Below are 25169 nucleotides of genomic sequence, written 5' to 3' on the forward strand. Positions count from 1 at the left end.
CTGTAGTCCCAGCTACTCAGGAGGCTGAAGCAGGAAAATCACTTGAAAGCAGAGGCTGCAGTGAGCTGAGACTGCACCATTGCACTCCAGCTTGGGTGACAGAGCAAGACTCCATCAAAAAAAAAAAAAAAAGTAGAAAGCCTAGAAATAGATCCAAGTAGATATAGAAATGTATAAGATAAAGACGATAACTCACTGTGGGTAATGATTGACCTTTAAATAAATAATACTTTTTAATAATAATAAGCAACCATTTGGAAAAAATATACAATTATACCCTATCTTACATCTACCACAAAAATAAAATCCAAATGGACCTGGGATCAAAATAGAAATAATTAAGCCATACAAGTACTTAGAAAAAAGCATGGGTGAATTCCATTTTAAACTGGATTTCTAACTATTATTAAAAAAATTCAAATGCAATTAATAAAAAGATTGATAATTTTTATTATAAACAAAAAATTGTGCATGGTAAAAAAATACTATAAACAAAAATCAAAAGGTATCTGATAAATGCTGAAAAATATTTGTAACATAGGATATAATGGATGAAGAACTAATATTTCTAATATGTAAAGAACTCTTAAAAATTAGAAGATGAAGAAAAAGAAATCTCTATAAAAATTGGAAAAAATAATAACAATTTATAATAGAGAAAAAGATAGAAGTTCCTTAAATATATAAAAACTATTCAAGCTTGCTTACAATTAGATAAGTATAATTTAAAACAACCCTGAGAAATCATTTCTCTCCTATCACACTGGAAAAATTTTAAAAGTGTGATAATATACACTGTTACTGAAGTGGTAGGAAAAAAGATCCTCTTTCACACATTGCTGGTGGGAGTAGAAACTGGTATAACCTACTAGAGGGGTATTTGGCAATTCCTAGCAAAACTACATTTTTTATTTGACCGAGAAACTCTAATTCTAAGAATTTATCCTGAAGCTACACCTCCAACGATGTGCAAATACATACATACAAGGTTAGTTACTCATTGCAGTACTGATTTTATTGCAAAATATTGGAAACAAGCTACAGAGTAGTTAAATTGACTATGGTATATTCACACTGGGTTATTACACAGCCATGAGGAAGATGTCTATGAACTAATATGTAGAGATGTCCAGTATTTATTGTTAAGGAAAAAAGTAAAGCATGAATCATATCTACGTGTAAGAAAAGAGGGGATATAAGAAGACAAACATGTATCTACCCAATTTTGCAAAAAGAAATACAGGAACGTTAAACCATAAACTATATGATTGGTTACTTACAGAGGGTATGTAGGAACAAGGTGGAAAGAATGAGAAAAATAAAATCAGGGAAGAAAAATGAATGAAGCGCATATGCCTTTTGTATTAGCCTGTTCTCACGTTGCTGATAAAGACATACCTGAGACTGGGTAATTTATAAAGAAAGAAAAGTTTTATGGATTCACAGTTCCACATGGCTGGGAAGGCCTCACAATCATGACAGACAGGAAAAGGGATGTCTTAGATCGTGGCAGGCAAGAGAGAATGAAAATCAAGTGAAAGGAGTTTCCCCTTATAAAACTGTCAGATATTGTGAGACTTATTCTCTACCACAAGAAGAGTATGGGGGAAACCACCCCCCATGATTCAAGGATCTCCCACTGGGTCCCTCCCATAACACATGGGAATTATGGGAGCTACAATTCAAAATGAGATTTGGGTGGAGACACAGCCAAACCACATCATGTTTTATATAGTTCTGATGCTTGAAAACCTGATCATCCTTCACATAGTCAAATATAAATAATGAAAAATGTAATATAAAATGAAGGGAATGGAAAAATGGAAAAGCAAAGAACTGACCTAAGTAACTTTGGAAGATAATGTTTTGACTGTAACCTGTAAGCTAAAGGTAATAACCATTTGCAATTATTATACTCTTAATATTTTTTTCCTACAAGGGTGTGGGTTAGCAATTCTAAAATTTCTTTAAGTGTATATCAGAACTGGGCAAAAAAGTAAACGTATTTGTGGATAAAAGCCTGTTTTTTTACTGTCAGGAAAGGAAGTAAATAAGAAAAGAGAAAGGCTTGAATGAGCTCTGTAGTAGTTGATTGGAATTGGAGGTATCAGTATAAACTTGTTTTAAAATTATTAATATGGGGTGATTAATATAGAAATATAGATAAACACATAAGCATATGTGTATATATATGTTCATGTGTGTATATGTCATGTGTATACACACACACACACACACAGACACACACACACACATATATATATATTTCCTAGCTCTGTAGGTTAGGGCCTAGAAGCAAGACACCTCAGTAGCAATGAGTGTATCTAGCACCCAGATTTTGGCTTCTAAATACTATTTTCCAATTAAAGGAACCAGAGCTCCTTGGAAAAACTCTTGATTCTGGGGCCAGGTTAAGGAAAATACACAATGATGCTGGGATATCTCATGCTGTCAGAAAGTCAGAAAATGCTAAAAAATGATTATGGCATGTTGGATAGATAGAGATACCAACATGAAAGAGCTCCTAATGGCCAAATATAGGATAGTTGGGGTAACAAAATAAATGATAGCATAGTTTATGATCTATAAGTTAAAATAAATATCTATGAATCCATACTGATATAAATAAATAAATAGGTAAATGAAGGAGAAGAGATAGCTTTTCCTTACAGTAGAATTCCTATGCTAAATATAGAAAGAATGGTAGAAATAAGACCTTGTGAAGATGGCAGATAGGAGGCAGGACTAGCTTGCAGCTCCCACTCAGATGGACAGAGCAGCATGTGGAGACTCACATCATGAACTTTTGCTCCAAGAACTACTGCAGGAACATACCAAGAAATCCAAAAGAATCCACAGACCCATTGAAGGAATTGGATCACCGCTGCAGGCTCCCTGAGACCCCAAAAACCTGTGAGTCAGCTTGCATTCTCAGCAGGGAGGCCTGTGGTCTGAGGCAAGTTCTCAGCCTGGTCACTGGCTGCCTGGAAATAGACGCGAGGCTGTTAGTGGGGCACGGTGGGAGTGAGATGGGCCTCTAGGACTCTGGGCTGCATTTGGGAGAGAGGTGAGGCCTGTGACTGTTGACTTTCCCCCACTTTCCTGGTGACCTGTGTGACTCAGCATAGGTAGCCATAATCCTCTCCTTGGGAATATAACTCCATTGGACAGGGAACCACACCCCCATCCCCCACAGCAGCTACAGCAAGCCCTGCCCAAGGAGAGGCTGAGCTCAGACATGCCTATCCCTGCTACCACCTGGTGGTCTTTCTCTATCTGCCTTGGTAGTCGAAGGCAAAAGCAATAATCTCTTGGGAGCTCTATGGCCCTGCTCACCACCTGAGAAACCTGAATCCTTAACCAGGTGTCCCTAGGGCAAGTTTACATCCTCCCGATAGGGCTGCAGCTGATGCACTCTTTAAAGTGTCACTTCCTGGCCGAAGGCCAATCAACACAAAACCAGCACACTGAACAAAAACACAACCAAAGGCCCTCACAGAGTCCACTTCATGCCCCTGCTACTTCCACCAGAGCAGTTGCTGGTATCCGTGTCTGCAAGATCTGAAGATGATCACATCACAGGACTCTTTGCAGACACTCCCCAGGACCAGACTGGAATCCAGTAGCTCTGCTGGGTGGCTAGACCCAGAAGAGCAAAAACAATCACTACACTTTGGCTCTCTGGAAGCCCCATTCCTAGGGGAAGAAGGAGAACACCATATCAAGGGATCACCCCATGGGACAAAAGAACCTGAACAGCAGCCCTTGAATTCCAGATCTTCCCTCTGACATAGTCTGCCCAAATGAGAAGGAACCAGAAAAACAATTCTAGTAATATGACAGAACAAGTTTCTTTAACACCCTGAAAAGATCATACCAGCTCACCAGCAGTAGATCCAAACCAAGACAAAATTTCGGAATTTCCAGAAAAACAATTGAGAAGGTCAATTATTAAGCTAATCAAGGAGGCACCAAAGAAAGGTGAAGTCCAACTTCAAGAAATCAAAAACATGATACAGGATACGAAAGGAAAATTCTTCAGTGAAATAGAAAGCATAAATAAAAAACAATCACAACTTCTGGAAATGAAGGACACACTCAGAGAAATGCAAAATGCACTGGAAGGTCTCAGCAATAGAATTGAACAAGCAGAAGAAAATACTTCAGAGCTCAAAGACAGGCTTTTGAATTAACCAAATCCATCAAAGATAAAGAAAAAAGAATTTTTAAAAATGTACAAAGCCTACAAGAAGTTTGGGACTATGTTAATCATCCAAACCTAAGAACAAATTGTGTTCCTGAGGAAAAAGAGAAATCTGAAAGTTTGAAAAACATATCTGAGGGAATAATCCAGGAAAACCTCCCCAGTCTTGCTAGACATCTGGACATCCAAATACAAGAAAGTCAAAGAATACCTGGGAAATTCACTGCAAAAAGATCATCTCCTAGGAACATAGTCATCAGGTTACCGAAAGTCAAGACAAAGGAAATAATCTTAAGAGATGTGAGGCAAAAGCATCAGGTAACATATAAAAGAAAACCTATAAGATTAACAGCAGATTTCTCAGCAGAAATCCTGCAACCTAGAAGGGATTGGGGTCCTACTTTTAGCCTCCTTAAACAAAACAATCATCATCCAATAATTTTGTATCCAGTGAAATTAAGCCTCATAAATGAAGGAAAGACACAGTTTTTTTCAGACAAACAAATGCTGAGAGAATTTGCCACTACCAAGCCAGCACTACAAGAACTGCTAAAAGGAGCTCTAACTATTGAAACCAATCCTCAAAATACACCAAAACAGAACCCCCTAAAAGCATAAATCTCATAGGACCTATATAACAATAACAATGAAAAAAACCAAGTTATTCAGGCAACAAATAGCATGATTAATAGAATAGTACCTCACATCTCAATACTAACATTGAATGTAAATGGTCTAAATGCTCCACTTAAAAGATACAGAATGGCAGAGTGGATAAGAGTTCACTGACCAAGTTTCTGCCATCTTCAGGAGACTCACCTAACACATAAGGATTCACATGGACACCAAAAGTGAGCAAGAGTAGCTATTCTTACATCAGACAAAGCAAACTGTAAAGTAACAGCAGTTTAAAAAGACAAAGAGGGACATTATACAATGATAAAAGAACTAGTCCAACAGGAAAATATCACAATTCTAAATATACATGCATCTAACACTGGAGCTCCCAAATTTATAAAACTATTACTACTAGACCTAAGAAATGAGACAGATGGCAGCACAATAATAGTGGGGGACTTTAATACTCCACGGACAGCACTAGACAGGTCATCAAGACAGGAAGTCAACAAAGAAACAATGAACTTAAACTACATCCTAGAACAAATGGACTTAACAGATATTTACAAAACATTCTACCCAATAACTGCAGAATATACATTCTATTCATCAGTACATGGAACGTTCTCCAAAATAGACCATATGATAGGCCACAAAACAAGTCTCAGTAAATTTAAGAAAATTAACATTATATTAAGTACTCTCTCAGACCACAGTGGAATAAAATTGGAAATCAACTCCAAAAGGAAGCCTAAAAACCATGCAAATACATGGAAATTAAATAACCTGCTCCTGAATGACTATTGGGTCAAAAATGAAATCAAGACGGAAATTTAAAAATTCTTTGAACTGAGTGATAATAGTGACAAAACCTATCAAAACCTCTGGGATACAGCAAAAGTGATGCTGAGAGAAAAGTTCATAGTATTAAATACCTACATCAAAAATTCTGAAAGAACACAAATAGACAATATGAGGTCACACCTCATGGAACTGGTGAAACAAGAACAATTCAAACCCAATCCCAGCAGAAGGAAAGAAATAACAAATATCAGAGCAGAACTAAATGAAATTGAAACAAACAAAAAAAATTAATACAAAAGATAAAGTAAACAAATAGGTGGTTCTTTGAAAAGATAAATAAAATCTGTAGACCATTAGCGAGATTTATCAAGAAAAGAAGAGAGAAGATCCAAATAAGCTCAATTACAAATGAAATGGGAAATATTACAGATGATACCACAGAAATACAGAAGATTATTCAAGGCTACTGTGAATGCCTTTATGCACATAAACTAGATAACCTAGAGGAGATGAATAAATTCCCTGAATTATACAACCCTTCTAGATTAAACCAGGAAGATATAGAACCTTTAAACAGACCAATAACAAGCAGCAAGATTAAAATAGTAATTAAAAATTTGCCAACCAAAAAAAGTCCAGGACCAGACGAATTCACAAATGAATTCTATCAGATATCCAAAGAAAAATTGGTACCAGTCCTATTGACACTATTCCAAAAGATAGAGAAAGAGAGAGTTCTTCCTAAATCATTCTAGGAAGCCAGTATCATTCTAATACCAATACCAGGGAAGGACATAACAAATAAAGAAAACTATGGACTAGTATCCCTGGTGAACGTAGATGCAAAAATCCTCAACAAAATACTAGCTAACTGAATCCAACAGCATATCAAAAAGAGAATCCACCATGATCAAGTGGGTTTCATACCAGGAATGCAGGAATGGTTTAACATATGTAAGTCCATAAATGTAATACACCACATAAACAGAATTAAAAACAAAAATCACCTAATCATCTCAATAGATGCAGAAAAAGCATTTGACAAAGTCCAGCATCTCTTTATGATTAAAACCCTCAGCAAAATCAGCATAGAAGGGACATATCCTAAGGTAATAAAAGCCATCTATGACAAATCCACAGCCAACATTATACTGAACAGGGAAAAGTAAAAAGCATACCCCTGAGATGTGGAACAAGACAAGGATGCCCACTTTCATCACTTCCGTTCAACATAGAAGTCCTAGGCAAGCAATCAGACAAGAGAAAGGAAAAAAGGGCAAATTGGCACAGAGGAAGTCAAACTGTTGCTGTTTGCGATGATCCTGGAAAACCCTAATGACTCATCTAAAAAGCTCCTAGAACTGGTAAATAAATTCTGCAAAGTTTCAGGATACAAATTAATGTTCAGAAATCAGTAGCTCTGCTATACACCAACAGCAACCAAGCTGAGAATCAAACCTAGAACCCAACCCCTTTCACAACAGCTGCAAAGACAATAAAATACTGAGAGATGAAAGACAAGAAAAGCTACCAAACACTGCTGAAAGAGATCATAGATGACACAAGCAAATGGAAACACATCCCATGCTCATGTATGGGTAGAATCAATTTTGTGAAAATGACCATACTGCCAAAGGAAATCTACAAATTCAATGCAATTTCCATCAAAACACCACCATCATTCCTTCACAGAACTAGAAAAACAATCCTAAAATTCTTGTGTAACCAAAAAAGAGCCCACATAGCCAAAGCAAGACTAAGCAAAGAGAACAAATCTGGAGGCATTACATTTCCAAAATTCAAACTATATTACAAGGCCATAGTCATCGAAATAGCATGGTACTGGTATAAAAATAGGCACATAGACGAATGGAACAGAATAGGGAACCCAGAAATAAAACCAAATACTTATAGTCAACTCATCTTTGACAAAGAAAACAAAAACATAAAGTGGGGAAAAGATACCCTATTCAACAAATGGTGCTGGGATAATTGGCAAACCACATGTAGAAGAAAGAAACTGGATCCTCATCTTTCATCTTACACAAAAATCAACTCAAGATGGATCAAGACTTCAATCTAAGACCTGAAGCCATAAATATTCTATAGGATAAAATTGGCAAAACCCTTCTAGACATTGGGTTAGGCAAAGTCTTAATGACCAAGAACCCAAAAGCAAATGCAACAAAAATAAAGATAAATAGATGGGACTTAAGTAAGCTAAGAAACTTCTGCACAGTGAAGGAAATAATCAGCAGAGTTAACAGACAAGCCACAGCATGGGAAAAAAATCTTCATAATTTATACATAAGACAAAAGAGTGATATCTAGAATCTACAAAGAACTCAAATAAAGTCATCAAGGAAAAAACAAACAATCCTACCAAAAAGTGGGCTAAGGATTTGAATAGACAATTCTCAAAAGAGGATATACAAATGGCCAGAAGCATATAGAAAAATGCTCAACATCACTAATGATCAGGGAAATGCAAATCTAAATCACAATGCAATGCCACCTCACATTTGCAAGAATGGCCATGATTATAAAATAAAAAAAAAAATAGATGTTGACAGGGATGTGGTAAAAAGGGAACACTTTTACACTGTTGGTGGTAATGTAAACTAGTACAACCACTATAGAAAACAGTGTGGAGATTCCTTGCAGAACTAAAAGTGATATACCATTTGATCCAGCAATCTCACTAGAAGGTATCTACCCAGAGGAAAAGAAGCCATTATATGAAAAAGATACTTGCACATGCATGTTTATCACAGCAGAATTTGTAATCTCAAAAATATGGAACTGGCCCAAAAGCCCAACAATCAACGAGTTGATAAGGAAATTGTAGTATATATATGTATATATACATGGAATACTACTCAGCCATAAAAAGGAACAAAATAATGGCATTCACAGCAACCTGCATGGAATTAGAGACTATTATTCTAAGTGAAGCAACTCAGGAATGAAAAATCAAACATCATACGTTCTCATTCATATGTGTGAGTTAAGCCATGAGGATGCAAAGGTGTAAGAATGATACATTGGACTTTGGACACTCAGGGGAAAGGGTTGGGCTAGCTAGGGATAAAAGACTGCACATTGGGTACAGTGTACACTACTCGGGTGATGGGTGCACCAAAATCTCAGAAATCACCACTAAAGGACTTATTCATGTAACCAAATACCACCTGTTCCCTAAAAACCTATTGAAATAAAAAAACAAAAAAATAAATAAAATGTGTTTATGTGCATCAGGAATCATGTATAAAAATGTTTATCACCACATTATTCATAATATACAAAGAATGAAATCAAAAGAAGAATGGTAGAAATAGAAAATTACCATCACATAATAATTGTTGCAGGTAAGATTCATCAGTGCATGCTAAAGTTAGTGGGCAAGTTGTGATATGAAGCATAATATCTCATAACCTCAAAATGTCTCTCCACAAGACACTTAAAAATTACAAGGGGGAAAAACAGAAACTTTACATAGAGAAATCTGGCAGACACCAATTTTATGAAGGGATCAAAGTTCACATCACCATCATAAGATGTATCAACATCATGTACCTTTTGATACCATCATAAGATGTATCAACATCATGTACCTTTTGAGATGATGCACTAGAAAAGACGAACATCACTTTTGTGATATTCTTGTCTTTAATTCTGTCAATTGAAAAATAAGACAATTACTAATTGAGGGGTATTCCAAAAATAAAAAACAAAATTGGCCAGTAGTCTTCAAAAGAGTAAACGTCCTGAGAAACAAAGAAAGACTGAGAAGCTGTTACAAATTGGAGGTAAGGAGACATAAAAACAAGTATGATTTATCATCAGGGATTAGATCCAGAACCAGAAAGAGAACAATTGGTAAAACTGAAATAAAATTTAGAGATTAGTTATTAATTTCTTGATAATTGCATTGTACAGTGTAACTTTACGTTAGTGGAAACTGAATTAAGATATACTGAAACTCTGTACTATTTTTTTGCAACTGTTTTGTAGGTCATGTATTAGTTCACAATAAAAAGTTTAAAAAATGTAGTGAGTTCCTAGTCACTTGAGTTCAAGTAGAGAGTAACCAAGAAGAGATTTAAGCCACAGTTGGGTCATTTCAGTACACAATCTTTTAGGTTTCTTAAGCCAGGAGACTTTTATGAGAATGTTAACAGAATTCTTAGCTAACAGATAAATTATATGATTCCACACAAGCTTTGATCCAATGCTAATTCCCTTCAATTTGTAGAACGTGAGCAGTTAGAGCTATTTTACTCATTGCAGCAAATGATGCATGCTGTGAAGATCACAAAATGTACTATGAAATATCTGAAGTAGTTTAGAATAAAATTCCCTTAGGTTCAACTTCCAAGATTTTATATACTTGAGAACAAATTTATATTCATGGATGAATTTTCAGCCACACTTCAAATAGCCACTCTAAACTATACCAGATAATGACACAAAGGGCTGAAACAATTAAATTGAGGTTAAAGTTATGCTGTTAAATGGAGAAAAGCAGAGTGCATGCAGTACATGCAGCAGGACTTTTTTTGGTTTGTATGTTTTTGTCAAAAGTAAAAATATATGCATAGAAAACAGCCAGATATTTTATACAACAAAATGTAAACAGTGGTTAACTCTGGGTAGGTGGAAGTGAGTTTTTTCTTTGCTTATCGGCAATTTCTAGATTTTCTACAATAATTATATGTTAGTTTAATAATCATAAAAACAATAAAGTTTATACTTTTAAAAAACTAGGCAGTATAGCAAATTTTCAATTTTCTGAACAGCAAGTAATAAACTAAGCGCTTCAAACAAATGGATGGAGTCAAAAATAAAGTATATTCCAGATGATTATTTTTGTTAAGATGACTGGGTGGAGGCTATAAATAGGTTTTAAGTGGATTTTTTCTAGTATGGTCATTTCAGTTAAAATGTCAGAAATTACTCAGAGACAAGTTTGGGCATCTTCATTTTAAGCTAATAATATAACAGAAAACAGCAATACACTGTTCTCGTTTTTTAAATAGTTTATTTTTTAAAGTGAAAAGAAAAGATGCACAGTTTCTAGGAAGAGGAAAAAGATACGCATATTGAGTATTTTCTTCCAGCCTTATACTTTATGGGTCGTATATTAAATAGAAAGAATTAATTTTGCCCTGCACTTCAAACTCATGCGCATTCTCTAGCCATTCAAATCTAAAGCAGCACTTTAAAATTTTTAATGTGCATATTAGCCCACTGGGGGATTTTGATTATAGGTCTGAGGTGGGACCTTGGTTTGTACAGAAATCATCTGGAAGCTTATTAGGAATGGAGAATCTTGGATCCCGTCTCATACCTAATCAATCAAAATCTGCATTTTAATAAGATACCTATTTGACTCGTATGTACATTAAAACTTGAGAAGCTCTGATCTAAAGAGCTCAAAATAGTCTAGCTGGCTTTTGGATTCTGTAGTTTCCTATGAAAATTACTTAAATAAATAATAATATTTTTAAAATACTATAGAAACCAATGCTGCTACTAAACTCTGTTAACAACTGACACAACATAACTTTAGAAAACTCTTTTTAGACAGCTAAAACATTTTCCTTAAAATGAAAATAAAATTTCCTTGATCTCAGGCGACTTTAAAATTAGTTCTTGTTGGCCTTATTTATCCCTTAAACTAAGTGGTTATGTAGTAAATTTAAACACAATTACCTCCCTCTGCTTTGTCTCTCATTTGAGAGGGAATATTTCAGAATCTGTTTTTAAAATACCCTACTGGCAAAATGGAGGACCTTGCACCATACAGATCCTATAATGATAGGATTGTAAATAGATTAAAAGTTTCAGGATATCTATGTTTTTGATTCACAAAAATAAATGAGTGAGTTTCTGGAACTCTAAAACAAAACATTAAAAGGAAAGAAAATGGAATCCAGGGTAATTTTATGAACTTGGTATTAAAAGAGAAAATAGAGTGATCACTCACAAGCCAGTCAATTATTTTATAAGTCCAATTTTCTTTATTCATAGATGACAAAATGTGGGGTTCTACAAAATTATCATTTCATTTCAGAAAGAGTCATACCGGTGGCTATCACATTAAGACTTTCTAACTAAAAAACTCTGACATTTCTGACTATTTCTTCTGAACTTTCAAAATGGTAAACTGCTTAGATTTCTACTTATTAGGGGTTCAAAAAGAAGTAATTGTGTGGCCAGGTTTAAATTGAATTTCAGTCTTATGAATACCTTCAATTCTTGTAAATTTTATGGGATCACATTTAAATCTACTGAAGCCATTGTATTGCCATAATTTCTACACCTTAACCTTAATTTGATGATATTCTCACTCCTACCAGGACTTCCAAGAAAATATTCTGAGAATTGTTAACATAAACTTTAATTTAAAAAAAGCATATTGTAGAAATAAAGGAGAGCTCACTAAATATGTTTAAAATCAAATCTGCTTTTAAAAAAATCCTGAGAACACCTACTATTAAATGTAGTACCATTAGATACAAACTGATAAATTGAGCCTAAGTATTTGAAAGTACAACCATAAAACAATCAAAAGAAGTAGTGTTTTTATAGAGTAACTGCAGTGTCTACCACACAGTTTAATGCATCACTATATAAGATACATATGTTAACATTGCTTTGAGAGCAAAAAACGGCACTGGGAAGAAAAAGATAAAAATGAAAGTCCTTTCTAAGTCATCATTCACTTCCATGTAATATTTGCTGCTGAAGAAAAGGGTAAGAATTAAAAGTTGTTTTAGTCTTAGGAAAAGTCCTCATAAGGTTTTCGGTCCTAAATGTGTTTTTGCTAGCATTTTAAATTACAATGTGAACATTTTAAACTTTGTAATTTAAAATGTTTTGTAGAATTTTGTAAACAAATTTACAAGAAATAAACAACCCCATCAAAAAGTGGGCGAAGGACATGAACAGACACTTCTCAAAAGAAGACATTTATGCAGCCAAAAGACATGAAAAAATGCTCATCATCACTGGCCATCAGAGAAATGCAAATCAAAACCACAATGAGATACCATCTCACACCAGTTAGAATGGCAATCATTAAAAAGTCAGGAAACAACAGGTGCTGGAGAGGATGTGGAGAAATAGGAACACTTTTACACTGTTGGTGGGACTGTAAACTAGTTCACCCATTGTGGAAGTCAGTGTGGCGATTCCTCAGGGATCTAGAACTAGAAATATCATTTGACCCAGCCATCCCATTACTGGGTATATACCCAAAGGACTATAAATCATGCTGCTATAAAGACACATGCACACATATGTTTATTGCGGCATTATTCACAATAGCAAAGACTTGGAACCAATCCAAATGTCCAACAATGATAGACTGGATTAAGAAAATGTGGCACATATACACCATGGAATACTATGCAGCCATAAAAAATGATGAGTTCATGTCCTTTGTAGGGACATGGATGAAATTGGAAATCATCATTCTCAGTAAACTATCGCAAGAACAAAAAACCAAACATCGCATATTCTCACTCATAGGTGGGAATTGAACAATGAGATCACGTGGACACAGGAAGGGGAACATCACACTCTGGGGACTGTTGTGGGGTGGGGGGAAGGGGGAGGGATAGCATTGGGAGATATACCTAATGCTAGATGACGAGTTAGTGGGTGCAGCGCACCAGCATGGCACATGTATACATATGTAACTAACCTGCACAATGTGCACATGTACCCTAAAACTTAAAGTATAATAATAAAAACAAAAAAAAGAGGTCACTATTCAACTTTGACTTTCAAAAAAAAAAAAATAAGAACTTTTTTCTAATTTAAAATTTTGTATTTGTGTTTAAGGCTAACCTTAAAGACCACAGGTACTTTTACTAAGGGAAGGTTATACAAAAAATGTCAGTCTGTGGTTTAGGATTTCTTCCTGTTGTTTTAAAGTTTATGATAGTATTTTATTTAATTTTAATTAGTCCCTGGAAATAAAAAGTTTTACCTTTCCAGAATATTGTATTATCCACCTTTTACCACTAATCATTATTTTTCATAGCGACCATTTCAGAGAAGTTTCCTGAAAGACTTGATCATCACAGTTGTTTAAATATCTATATTTAACAAGTCAATATTTATGGCTGAAAGATACTTGGATTGATCAAAGTTTTATACTTTACATAAATCATTTTAATTTTTGATTTAAAGAAGATTGTGGGTAAGTTGTTCTTCATCATTCTCCCAGGACAATGTACTTATATGCAAGCAGTGTCTGATTCTTTCACGTTTCTAGTTATAGTTATTTGACCCTACTTTCCAAACTATAACCAAGGCTTTTAAATGAGGGTGTTAATTTGTGGTATTTCAGATAATAATTCCCATGGTTTTGATGAAATAAATAAGAAAATTGAGCTTAGTAATGTTAAATGAACAAAAGCAGGCCCCAGAAGACTATATATAGCATGATACCATCTTTAGAAGGCTCAAAATTAGCAAAGCTAAACAATATAGTATGTTAGAAGTACATACATTTGTGATAGAAGAATACAACAAAAAATATTAGTAAGATTCAAGATAGCTGTAATCTGTAAGGGGTAATCACGAGGATGATATAGGTGACTAGCACAGAAGGTAGTTACAAGTTACTGGGATGGACACACACACACATATATGTGCTTCATTATGAATATAACTTAACAATTTCTAAGTGCAACACTAAGAGGTTTACATTATTCAGGAGCAAATTGGCGATGAAAGTGTTGGAATTCCCCTCTTAGCTAGGGAAACACATTTTTCCTAAACATATGGAGCATTGTGTTCTTTGGCCTCCACCTTTTACTGTACTATTTAATTTATGACAAATATTTAGTGATATTTTCCTTTGACTTCTAAACTCTAAACATATGCACAATTGTCTCTTTGTATAATATATTTTATACACCTTATTTTACTATTCAACTCACTTTTAAAACAATGGTATCAGGAGACTAGTAGTTTTATTTAATCAATGAGAATAAAGAAAATCTCAAATTATTCTGCTCATATTTATAGTTGGTGTTATATGATCATACTTTTGATCAACGAGTACATTACTCCTAGCAGTGTATTTCTAAAATAATGCTTTTGATTCCAGAGATTAGGTGCATGTAGATTCTGATTTCCATTAACTCATGTAGAAAAAAGACTCCTTTTTCCTAGGAAATCAATAGTATGGAAAGCCAGGGCAACTTAATTATCACATATGAGAGCTTGGGGAAAGAAAAAATCTCATATTAATATCACACTGCCATTTCAATGAATAAGAAGGATCCCTCACCATTTTAGGAAGGCTGAAATCTAGGAAAGGATGAGAAATTCATGTGCAAATTATTTTAGTTTTATAAAATATTATTAAATGATTCTTCCATATTTAAGGAGATGGAACATTCGTAAGGGCTTGCAAATGCTCACAAGAATGTATTCTGGAATTTTTTTTTTCTGCTGGGTACTGGAGGGATTAGTTCTAGTAAGACTGATAGGCAAGCTGCCTAATATACTTTCAACAGAACATCACTTCTCACTGCTAGTTGTATAAATATTTGCCTTTACATGAAAAAATAAAACTTCCCTTGGAGACCTAAGGTATACCTTTGGAATGGAGGAGGGAAAAATAAAATATACAAATTAAATTAATTTGGACCATGAGTTCTGCGAATCTAATCTGAATTTATGCAGGTTACTTGAGGTTAAAAAAGAATTCCCTACCCTTCTTAAAGAGCCTGTTTAACTCTTCCTATTATAAAATGTATAGATTTTAAACTGACTAAAAGAATTAAAAAGTGCTTCAAAAGAGACCTTGAAATAAAATTAAATATCATGGAAATTAATTGAGGCAAGTGAAGTTAATGTTGGGCTTGATTGAATAAAACAAACAACTGATAATGTTTTTCATGACTATCATATTTAGTATCACTTTCAATTTAACAGCAAGAACAACTTTTACTGTACCTGACGAGGGGTTCTTTCTGATTTACTCCTACACCACTCCCAGTCTGAAAGATCTGGTTTCTGACTCTCTTCATGAGACAGTCTTCTTTCTGGCCCTTCAATAAAGGTAGTTTCTTCATAGTTAATATCACCTCCTGTTTTGTCAGAAAACGCATCCTTTTTGTTGTTGGAATCCTGTTTAGCTTCTGTAATATCAGTATTTGTGCATTTGTTGATGCCTCTTTGTGTGGAGCTGTCCAGAGAGGGCGTGGTGCTGATTTCTACTTTTATAGCATTGAAGATGTTATGGTTGTCTCTCTGAGGGTCTTTTGTAGTTTCACACTCAGAGTTCATCAGGTTGTGATAGAATATGGAATTTTCATCATCATCATAGTAATCTTCATGTGCTATTTTATAAATCCCATAACTTTTTTGGAATGATAGATTGAATTCAAAGCCTTTTCTCTTGACTGAGTAAAAATAAAAACAACAGTTTATGGCTAGTAAGGTAGATAAAGACAACATTGTATATATATAGCAAATAAAAATAGAAAGCGCATTCAACTTGATTATTATACATTTAAAAACTATCTTCATTTACTTTTTGTCAGTTATGCAAAGAAATTATGCCTCAGAAAATTATCTTTCCACCCTGTGCCTAATTTTTCTCATTTACAAAATGATGGTCTTAAAATACATACAATCTTAAAAACTCTTTCAGTCTCTAAAGAAGCCTTACATAACAAAAACTTAGGCATACATTAGGAAATTCTCAAATACATTGTTTTAGCTTTTCCTAGTCTACCAATGATTTTGCACATTTCCTTATATTTTGGGATAAGAGATATTATTTATAAATTTTATTTTGCTAGAAATTAATTATTAAGTAGCCTTAATATTATGTGAGTTATTCAGCTAAGAATACCACCAATAAATATAACTTCTTTAAATATTTTGGTATATAATTTTTTGTCATTTATATGTCTATAAATGCATACATTAAAAATTAGACTATACTGCAAAACAGCTTTTAAATTTTTAAAAATAACATGTACATTTCTGATACAAATAAATGTGAAAAGAACTGGTAAAAAATTAGATGGATTAATATTTTTTGTAAATTGAAGCACTTTACAATGTCTATAAAGCTGATTATTACAAGAAGAGTTTAGCAGGAATGCATAAAACTTTTTATGATTTAAATCAGGTGAAATATGATGAAATAATAATTATAGTACTATTAGTTGGTGGAGTGATGCAAAATCTTAGAATAAAAAGCAAGAAAGTGACAGAAAGTGATACAATTTTTATGTTGAATGTCATTAAATGCTAGATAAGTTTTATATATTAAGAATGAAGTTATATCAAGGTGGTAGACAAGATATAATTTAATGTTTTTGCTTTCATCTGTCAAAACATGGTTTGTTTCAAACATATTTTCTACTTTGATAGCTCTGTGTTTTATACTGAGACATTTAGCTATCTTTGATAGAAAAAAATGTATGAAAAGCTATAATCTTTCTATGGAAAAGATAAGTAAAATTTGATCCATTTTGCAATATACCCGAGTGTCATTCATATGCTGATTCTATTACTGAAATGTTTCTCAGAATCTAAGATTTATAAACCAATTCTGTTGACTGAAAAATAGAATTTATTAGTATCATTCATTGTTGTTTGAGCCAGAACACAAACAAGAACAAGTTTGATTCAAAGAAAAAATAAAAGTAGAAACAGATGTTCATATTTTATATACTGTCTCATTTATATTTTTACTGACCTTTTCTAGTAACATAGTCAAGTAAAATTAAGTTATACTGTTTAACTTGCTTTAAGAATGTGAAAGGTGAAGGAACTAAAATGATGTTTAAATTATTGATGGGTTTCTATTGTTCTCCAAAAAAGATATAAAGTGACAAATTGTCATTTCAAGGCCATTAAGAAAACAAATGCTGTCATAAAATCCCAATTTTGTGATATAACATGATAAAATTGATGTCTATGACTATAATTTTATTAGTTGCACATTGTAATCTCAAATATATAAAGCAAAAATTAGTAATGTTTTTGAAGGAGTGTGCAGAATGTGTTAAAGGAGACTTCACCTCCATGTCACAAGGGACAAGGGGCAGTGTGAGGTAGGCTATGAAAAGAAAGGAGAATTATCAAGAGACCATGATGTGATAGAACATTCTGAGGCCATTTTGCACATCGATTATCTCATTTAACACACCAACAACCCTACATAATAAAAAACGTATTGATTCTATTTTACACTGGAGAAAACGGGGGGTGACAGACGAAAGCTACTGAAGATTGCTTACAGGTAAAATGATATGAATTTAAAGCTAGCTGTTTTCAGAATTGGAGTTGTCTTTATTTGAAATTGTTTTCTTGCTAATCAGACCCATGAAAGAATTATGTTAATGGAAGCAGAATTACACAATGTGCTGTTTCTAAGTCAGAGGAAATACAGTAATTATGAAGTGTAATCAATGGAAACATTTCTTGTTAGTGACTTATCACTTAAATGGCAAATTCTGCCTGAAGTAACTAATGTACCTGAACTTGAGATAATAGGTTATAACAGTATCATAAAGTTGACAATGTAAGATGAGAGGCTGGTTGTAAGGGGGCGAATCCCTATAAAAACAAATTAAAACAACATAGTTAATAATCAAAATTATGTTGAAGAAAATATGAGAATCAGAGTCAAAACTAATCATTCTTAAGTTCTTTGAGGGTAAAGACTAGGTCTTTTTTAAAAATGAACCAAAAATATAAAATAAAAAGTGTCTATGGGGCCAGTTAGGTAACATTAATTATTATTATTTTTTATTATTATTATACTTTAAGTCCTAGGGTACATGTGCACAACGTGCAGATTTGTTACATATGTATACATGTGCCATGTTGGTGTGCTGCACCCATTAACTCGTCATTTACATTAGGTATATCTCCTATGCTTTAATTATTAACAAAGGCAAATGGGAAAGTTCTTCCTCCATCTAAGGAGGATTCTCAGCTCCAGCCAGTTGTGGGGAGATTAGGGGTTGTGTTGTCAATAATTCTAATTTTTCAGACAAACCACATTCATAGACTTGATGTAAAATATCCTGATCTTAAAATTTCGGTCCATAATTAAAATTAGTTTTAAGTAACAATAAAAATTGGTTAAACACCAAATCTTTGAACCAAATTCAGCTCATGGGTCATGGGTTGGGAATTTCTGTTCCTTACTGAACATGCAGCACAGTGCTAGACACATAGTGACTTTTTCCCTAATAAATATTTATTTATTGAGTGAGTGAATTAATGAATGAATGAAGCAACCTGTAGGAATCATGCTTGGTGTGATAGGAATGGTTTGTTAGGTTAGCCTTGACTCAATGATGCTAGCTGAATAACATATGATTTCAAAGAAGTGGTATCTTTATAATATTGATTTATTTATAGGAGGAAGGCCTTGACAGTGCTACAGTTCCTGACTCCTACTTTTATATCACTAAAAAAATACATAGTTGAGATTTTTTAAAAACTGTTTTTTGTATTTCGTGTGTGTGTCTGTGAAAGATAGAGATCTTTCATTGATTAATAATTTGCAAGAAACTTAAAAGCCATCAGAATATTGTCCAGAATCTTTTGAAATTTATACTAAACATCTTAAAAATAAATATAATTTTTGTTCTTAAAAGCAAAATCTTTATTCTTCCAAAATCCTTGATAAAATATGAATTAGCTCTAGTCTTCTGCTTTTAGTCACATCTTGCCAATTACAATTTTAGATGTGAGTAATTACATCCACTTATAAAAACAAATCATTTTTCGGAGTAATGTCACTTACCAGATACTATCATTTTGTCAAAAAAAAAAAAAGACCAAAAATCTGTTTTTTATACAATGTGTTTGACATTTAGCTGTTTAATTTAAAAAACGTCATGTCAGGCAAACAAAATGAGTCTGAAAGCCATATCCAAACAGTGTGTCTACTGCCTGAGACCTCTATGTTAAAATCATTTGAGAAGCAAAACAAAACAAAACAAAACAACAACAACAACAACAACAAAAAAACACTTTTGAGACACTAGTAGTACAGATTCTTGTTGGAAACAGGAGAGGATTATTATTTCTGCAAATTATTTTCCACTGCTCACATTCATTTTCTGGTTGCACTTCTCTCAGTTCCCATTTAGTGAAGTTGAGATGTATAATTATATTTACATCTTCAACATTAACCTATGATAAATATGTTAGGAAAAAATATTTTCTCTCTCTTGCTTCTGAAGTTCACTGACTGATAAAGGATGTAAAGAGAGGGAATCTTAGTTTGTTATGGACAAAAAGTTTAAACATAAAACTCGAACCATCAAAGAATTAAGATACTCTAGCTGATCAACCACCTGGCCCACCTAAGCATGTGCTACCTTTGGGGTTTTAAAATTTTGTTGTGTTACACTATCAATAGGAAAATTGATGGTGGCTTCTCAGACAGTAGAAACACATCATTGTTATTATCAGAATTTTCTGATATCACAGCCTGGATCATAAGAGGGAATGGAGTCATTTGAACTATAAGCATCTTAAAGTTTCTCACAATGTTTTATTTGTGAAGCCATGCTTCTTTTTCATAAGCCTTCATATTTCAAGCCTTTCTTTGGAATTTTAAAATAAACACAAATAAAAGCAATGATAATTTTAGAAAAAAATATTATTTTGATCTCGAAAGACATATTTTTAATTTCAAACCTGTGATATGAGTGTGACTGTTGATTCTGCTAGCCTGCCGTAAGACTATTCTGTCTGTGCAGTACAGAAAGTAGAATATTTCATAGGTCATTTACAAGAATAAGTCTGTTGTTTGCTTTGTTTTCAGCTCTGAGATGGGTGGTCCCCACTTCTTAAAAATGACTGCCTTCAACCAATTCATTATGACTTTTCATTTTCACTGGCACTAGACTCATCCTTCTCACAATTTTAGATGTTGTAAGACCGGGCTGGTTCACTAGTTTAGTGGCAAAATGCTAAGATTTATTAGAATGTTAGAGTTTTGAGGTTTGTGAATTGTTTCCTTTACGTTACATGTTTTTATAAGTGGCCCATAAGGGTTTATTATTAATTTTCTCTGTCACTGTTGTTCTGGATATTAATCTTTAGAGACACATCATTATTATAAGTTCTAAGGTTATTTTAAAGACAAATGCATCTGCCATCTACTACTAATAAAACTTAATGGCATTCTTAACAATAAAAAATTTTCTGGTCATTTGAAAAATATCTAGACATTCTAAATATTAAATGCCATCACTATGACATAGGAAAAATGGCCAGTTCATGGCTAATTATATAAAATAACTTTGTCGTTGAATTGATGGCAGAGTATACTTTGATATCCTCTAGATTTTGCAACCCTAAAATAGCCTGAGATGGACTGTTTTTATTTAACCTTCATCTCTGTTAAAGAATAATATACTTGCATACTCTGAGCAAAGGACAATTAATAGGACAGTTAATGCAGCATACACTAATGCATTCTCAGATTTATTAAGTGATAGAACATCCTATATTTTGTCTGGAATAATACAATAATCTCCTTTTTCTTCCTGGCAGAGTCAAAATATACAGCTCATTCCTCAACACTTTTCCTGTCTTAGCATATGGTAACAATTACACTGTAGGGAGTTCTGGAAGGGACCCTGCTTTCCACTCTCATTCTAGGTGTACTCTTCAGAACACAGAATCTTCTTTAAGTAAATAACTTGGCTAGATCCATACATGAACACACAGTAACAAACTGTCACTTGTGTCTTTTTTTTTTAAACTGAGGGTTTTGTTTGTTTTTATGTTTGGACCAGGGCGTGTGTGTGTGTGTGTGTGTGTGTGTGTGTGTGTGTGTGAGACACAGAGAGGCCTACGCTTAAAATTTGTTTTGGAACTGTTTTCAAGCACTCTGATTCCTTACTCTGAAAACTTTCCAAAACCCTGGAAGAATACTAGCAGTAAAACAACAAAAATGCCTTTCTTTACTGTTCTATTGCATAATAATGTTATAATGTAATGAGTTTTCAACTCCTTTCAGAGGGTTAATAATCCTTTTTCAAATGCAAGCTTCTTATAGCAATGCTGCATCTCATTCTAGACTTGGGAGGGGAATATATTTTCTATTCTGGACGAAGAACTATGGTGAATGTATCATCTAAGTGCCTTTGTTGACATGGTGTGCTGAATGAATCCTAGTCTTCCCTTTTTTTTTTCTACCTAAAATAATTATTCAGTACCACAAGCACTTCATGGGGTTTTTCAAAACCAGCTGAATTTAAAATCTACCCCCAAACTGTTGTAGTGATTGTTTCATGTTATAATTTCTTCTCACTATTTACCACTGACATTTATCCTTGGACTCTCCATCCCCTACTGAGGCAACTTTGTTAATAGACCACTTTTCTGAAAGTCACCTAATGCATATTGCTGCCAATCACTGCAGTGTTGAGGACTTACTTTTTTTCCCATCGGACGCCACTGCATATGCGTTCTGCCTGCAGTTGATGATGCAGCCACAGGGCAAGTGGGTCCAGCGTTTGGACAAGACAAACACTGGGGTTACAGTGGTGGCCAGCAGGGTAAGTAGAAAGCTGAATGTCTCCAAGGGAAGGCTCTGAAACCCCACGACGTTCTGGACCACCATGTGCATCTGCAAGGGCAAGAGAACTTCAGACCTAACCTAAAATTATACTTTGTACTTCTCAAGCCTTTTCTCCACGCACGCTGCCTCAGTTCCCTTTCCAGTTCCTTCTCCTGATGGACAGCGGGGATCTCTGCTACGGAGCTGGCTCCCTGTCCTTGGTGATGGGCTCCTGGGAACGGCGGGGCACACCCCCAGGGTTGGGAGGGGTTTCAGCTTTTGAGTGCCGGATCTGCGCCCGCTGCCTATTCAAGACTCCACCAGAAAGGCACAGTCTACAACGTGGGGGACGCTAGCTGGGAAACAGGCGTCCGTGAAACCCGCATCTGATTCTCCGAATGGCCTTTGTCGCCTCCCTGGACCCTCACCTCCGCCCATGCGCGCTCGTCACAGTGGGGCGCCACTCTGCCACCTCTTAATCGGCTTCCTCCTGGAAGGAGGAACAAAAGCCTGTTTTGTCCCCTGTCTTCTCCCTCCACAACTGATCTCTCCTCCCCTCTATCCCGCCCTGCTGGAGATGGGCGTCGTCCTCTCTAGGCGGGAATGGAACGGCGAGAAAGGGATGACAGAAGGTTGTGGGGAAAAAACCTTTTAATTCCCTCTTTCCTTTTCTGAATACTCTCTGATTTTGCTGTGTGAGACAATATCCTTGGCCACCACCGATATGGAAAACTAAGTCGCTCGCGACGGAAAGCGATCCCCATGCCCCTGACTTTTGAAAGGAGAAGCATTTAGTAGTAAAGGTTTCGCAGCCAACTAGCTCTATCCCGAACTGCCTTCTTCTAAGTGCATGTCTAAAACCCAGCGAGATACACTTGGAAGCGGACTTCACTGTGTGTCTCTTGGTGACTCCCCAAACCGGCGACGCCGGTCCCAACACTCATTTACGCTGTCTGGCACACACACTCGCGCTTTGTGAGCAACTGCACTTTTACCATCATGGGCAGCCAAAGGACGACTTTTGTAAGCGCTAGGATCAAAGCGAAGCGCTTCTGCGCTACGCTGACGGTGAAGCTCCTGGTGCCATAGAGAGTCCCCCGGTTCTCACGCCTGCAGGCTTCAGCCCCAGCGGCAGCGGGCGCACCCGGTCCGAACACGGTGTCGGAGCTCGGAGAGCATCCCCCAGAGCGCCGCAGACTCGGGCCTGGAGCATCCTCTGGGGACAGGGAAACCACTCTCCCCGCAGTAGGAGGGGTCCCAGGAATTGAAGCTCCACGGGAAATTTCCTGGTAGTTGGAGTGGAGTCTCGGCGGCTCCTCCGAACACAGCAATCGGTGAGTGAGTGGGACTGAGAGGCCCACGAGGAGTCCGAAGGCCAAAGCGTACACGATAGAGAGGAATAGCACGTAGGAGCTGGAGCAGTCCACCAGGCAGCCCCAGGGAGTGCGCACGAAGGCGCCCCAGCCGCACAGCGGGAGCGCCGAGAGCAGCAGACTGGCTGCCCACACGGTCAGCACCACGCCGAGCACCTGGCCCGATCTTCTGGAGGCTGTCTGGCTCCCCACACCTCTGTGCATCGTATAAAAGTTGTAAGAGACTAGGAGAGTCGCCTTCAAGTTGCTAGAGAGGCCCTGGCATAAATACATTAAGGCAGAGGTGGTGCACAGAAATTGGAAGTAACCGGGGACCTCGTTTGGCCACTGCAAAAACATGAAGATGGTCACCGACAGGACGCTCATGAGATCATCCACAGACCAGGAAGCCACAAGCATGGACACAACAGTTCTGTTCTGCATTTTCAGCAGGGAAATTAGTGAATAAATGCTGCCCACCAAGGCTGCAAAAGTCATGAGACATGTCAAGCAAAAAAGATAGATATTCAGGGTTCCTGGCGGATTTAAAAGGTCCGTAGAATTATGATTCTCTTTCCACAGGCTAGAGTCATTTGTTGATAAGTTACTGAGAAATAAAGACATTGTCCTTGGTCAATATTTAATTTCCCTTATCAATGAGTCTGATAATTTTCTCAAAAGAAAGACCGGCTGCTGCAAATCAGATTTCATTCCTCCTACCAAGTTCCCCTCTAGATGTTCTCCTTGTCAGTCCTGCAGAAAATGGTCAGGCATGTCTCCTTTAGATCTGACTCAAGCTATATTTAAAAATTAGGTTCCATTTCAAGCACAAAAAAACAAAACAAAACAAAAAAAACCCCGAACAGATAACTTTTCAACATTCCAATTAAAAACAAAGCAAAAACCCCTTCCCACCATCAAGTTTCAGGGAAGAAAGCCAAAAAAATAAACAAAACAAAACTCTTCAGGTACATTAAAAACCAATGATGTCTGGATCCTTTGGGGTCCTTCTTATGGAGCAAAGCAGCTTGTAGCTTGAGATAATCAAACTCTGTTCACTTTTAAGAGCAGTAAAATGATGCATTTGGTTCCAGAGCTGGATTCAAAGGCAGGAGATTGTCAGGTAGGTTTCAGCTTTGTAGGTGGAGAGAGAGAGAGAGACAGAGAGAGAGAGAGAGGGCGAGCGCGAGCCAGTCAGAGGGAGCTTGTGCACAGAATCCCATCTGAACCGCTGTGTTCTTCAATCAGCCTGTGATCCTCGGAGCTGCAGGAAGGAGGAGTCAGCTCCAAGCAGGAGAGAAGCAGGAAAAAAAGGGAGGGGAGTTCAGTGTGTGAACAAAATGATATACGTATATCTTAGACTGAGTCTTTCAAAGCAAGAAACGGTGTACTTGCTAAGCTTCCCCTTTGGTTTCAACATGTAAAATTAGTCCAAATACTTGCTCAGGCTTGATGTGAACTACAAATATAACCTGTGAGAGGTCTAAGCTACTCCAGTAACTAAGGGACTGCTTTTATTCTTACCTAGACTTTCTGCTTCATAATCCATTGGAGGAAGAATATCATCAATCCCATGCATAAGAGTAAGATGTATCAGATTTCTTTTAAAAAA

At 35.7% G+C, this 25169-nt stretch overlaps 1 protein-coding gene across 1 annotated transcript in view; it reads right to left on the reverse strand.

The window, feature by feature from the left end:
* The window catches only part of GPR149 (G protein-coupled receptor 149), a 100377-nt gene extending 75609 nt beyond the window's left edge, over positions 1 to 24768 (reverse strand). The window contains exons 1-3 of the mRNA XM_526355.7: positions 23201 to 24768; positions 22082 to 22274; positions 15608 to 16056 (exon numbers count right to left, since the gene is read on the reverse strand). Coding sequence (XP_526355.2) covers positions 15608 to 16056; positions 22082 to 22274; positions 23201 to 24181 — 1623 coding nt within the window. The 5' untranslated portion in view covers positions 24182 to 24768. The remainder of the gene's footprint in view (positions 1 to 15607; positions 16057 to 22081; positions 22275 to 23200) is intronic.
* Between the last annotated feature and the right edge of the window lie 401 nt (positions 24769 to 25169).

The sequence above is a fragment of the Pan troglodytes genome, chromosome 2, assembly GCF_028858775.2.
Source record: "Pan troglodytes isolate AG18354 chromosome 2, NHGRI_mPanTro3-v2.0_pri, whole genome shotgun sequence".
Lineage (NCBI taxonomy): Eukaryota > Metazoa > Chordata > Mammalia > Primates > Hominidae > Pan > Pan troglodytes.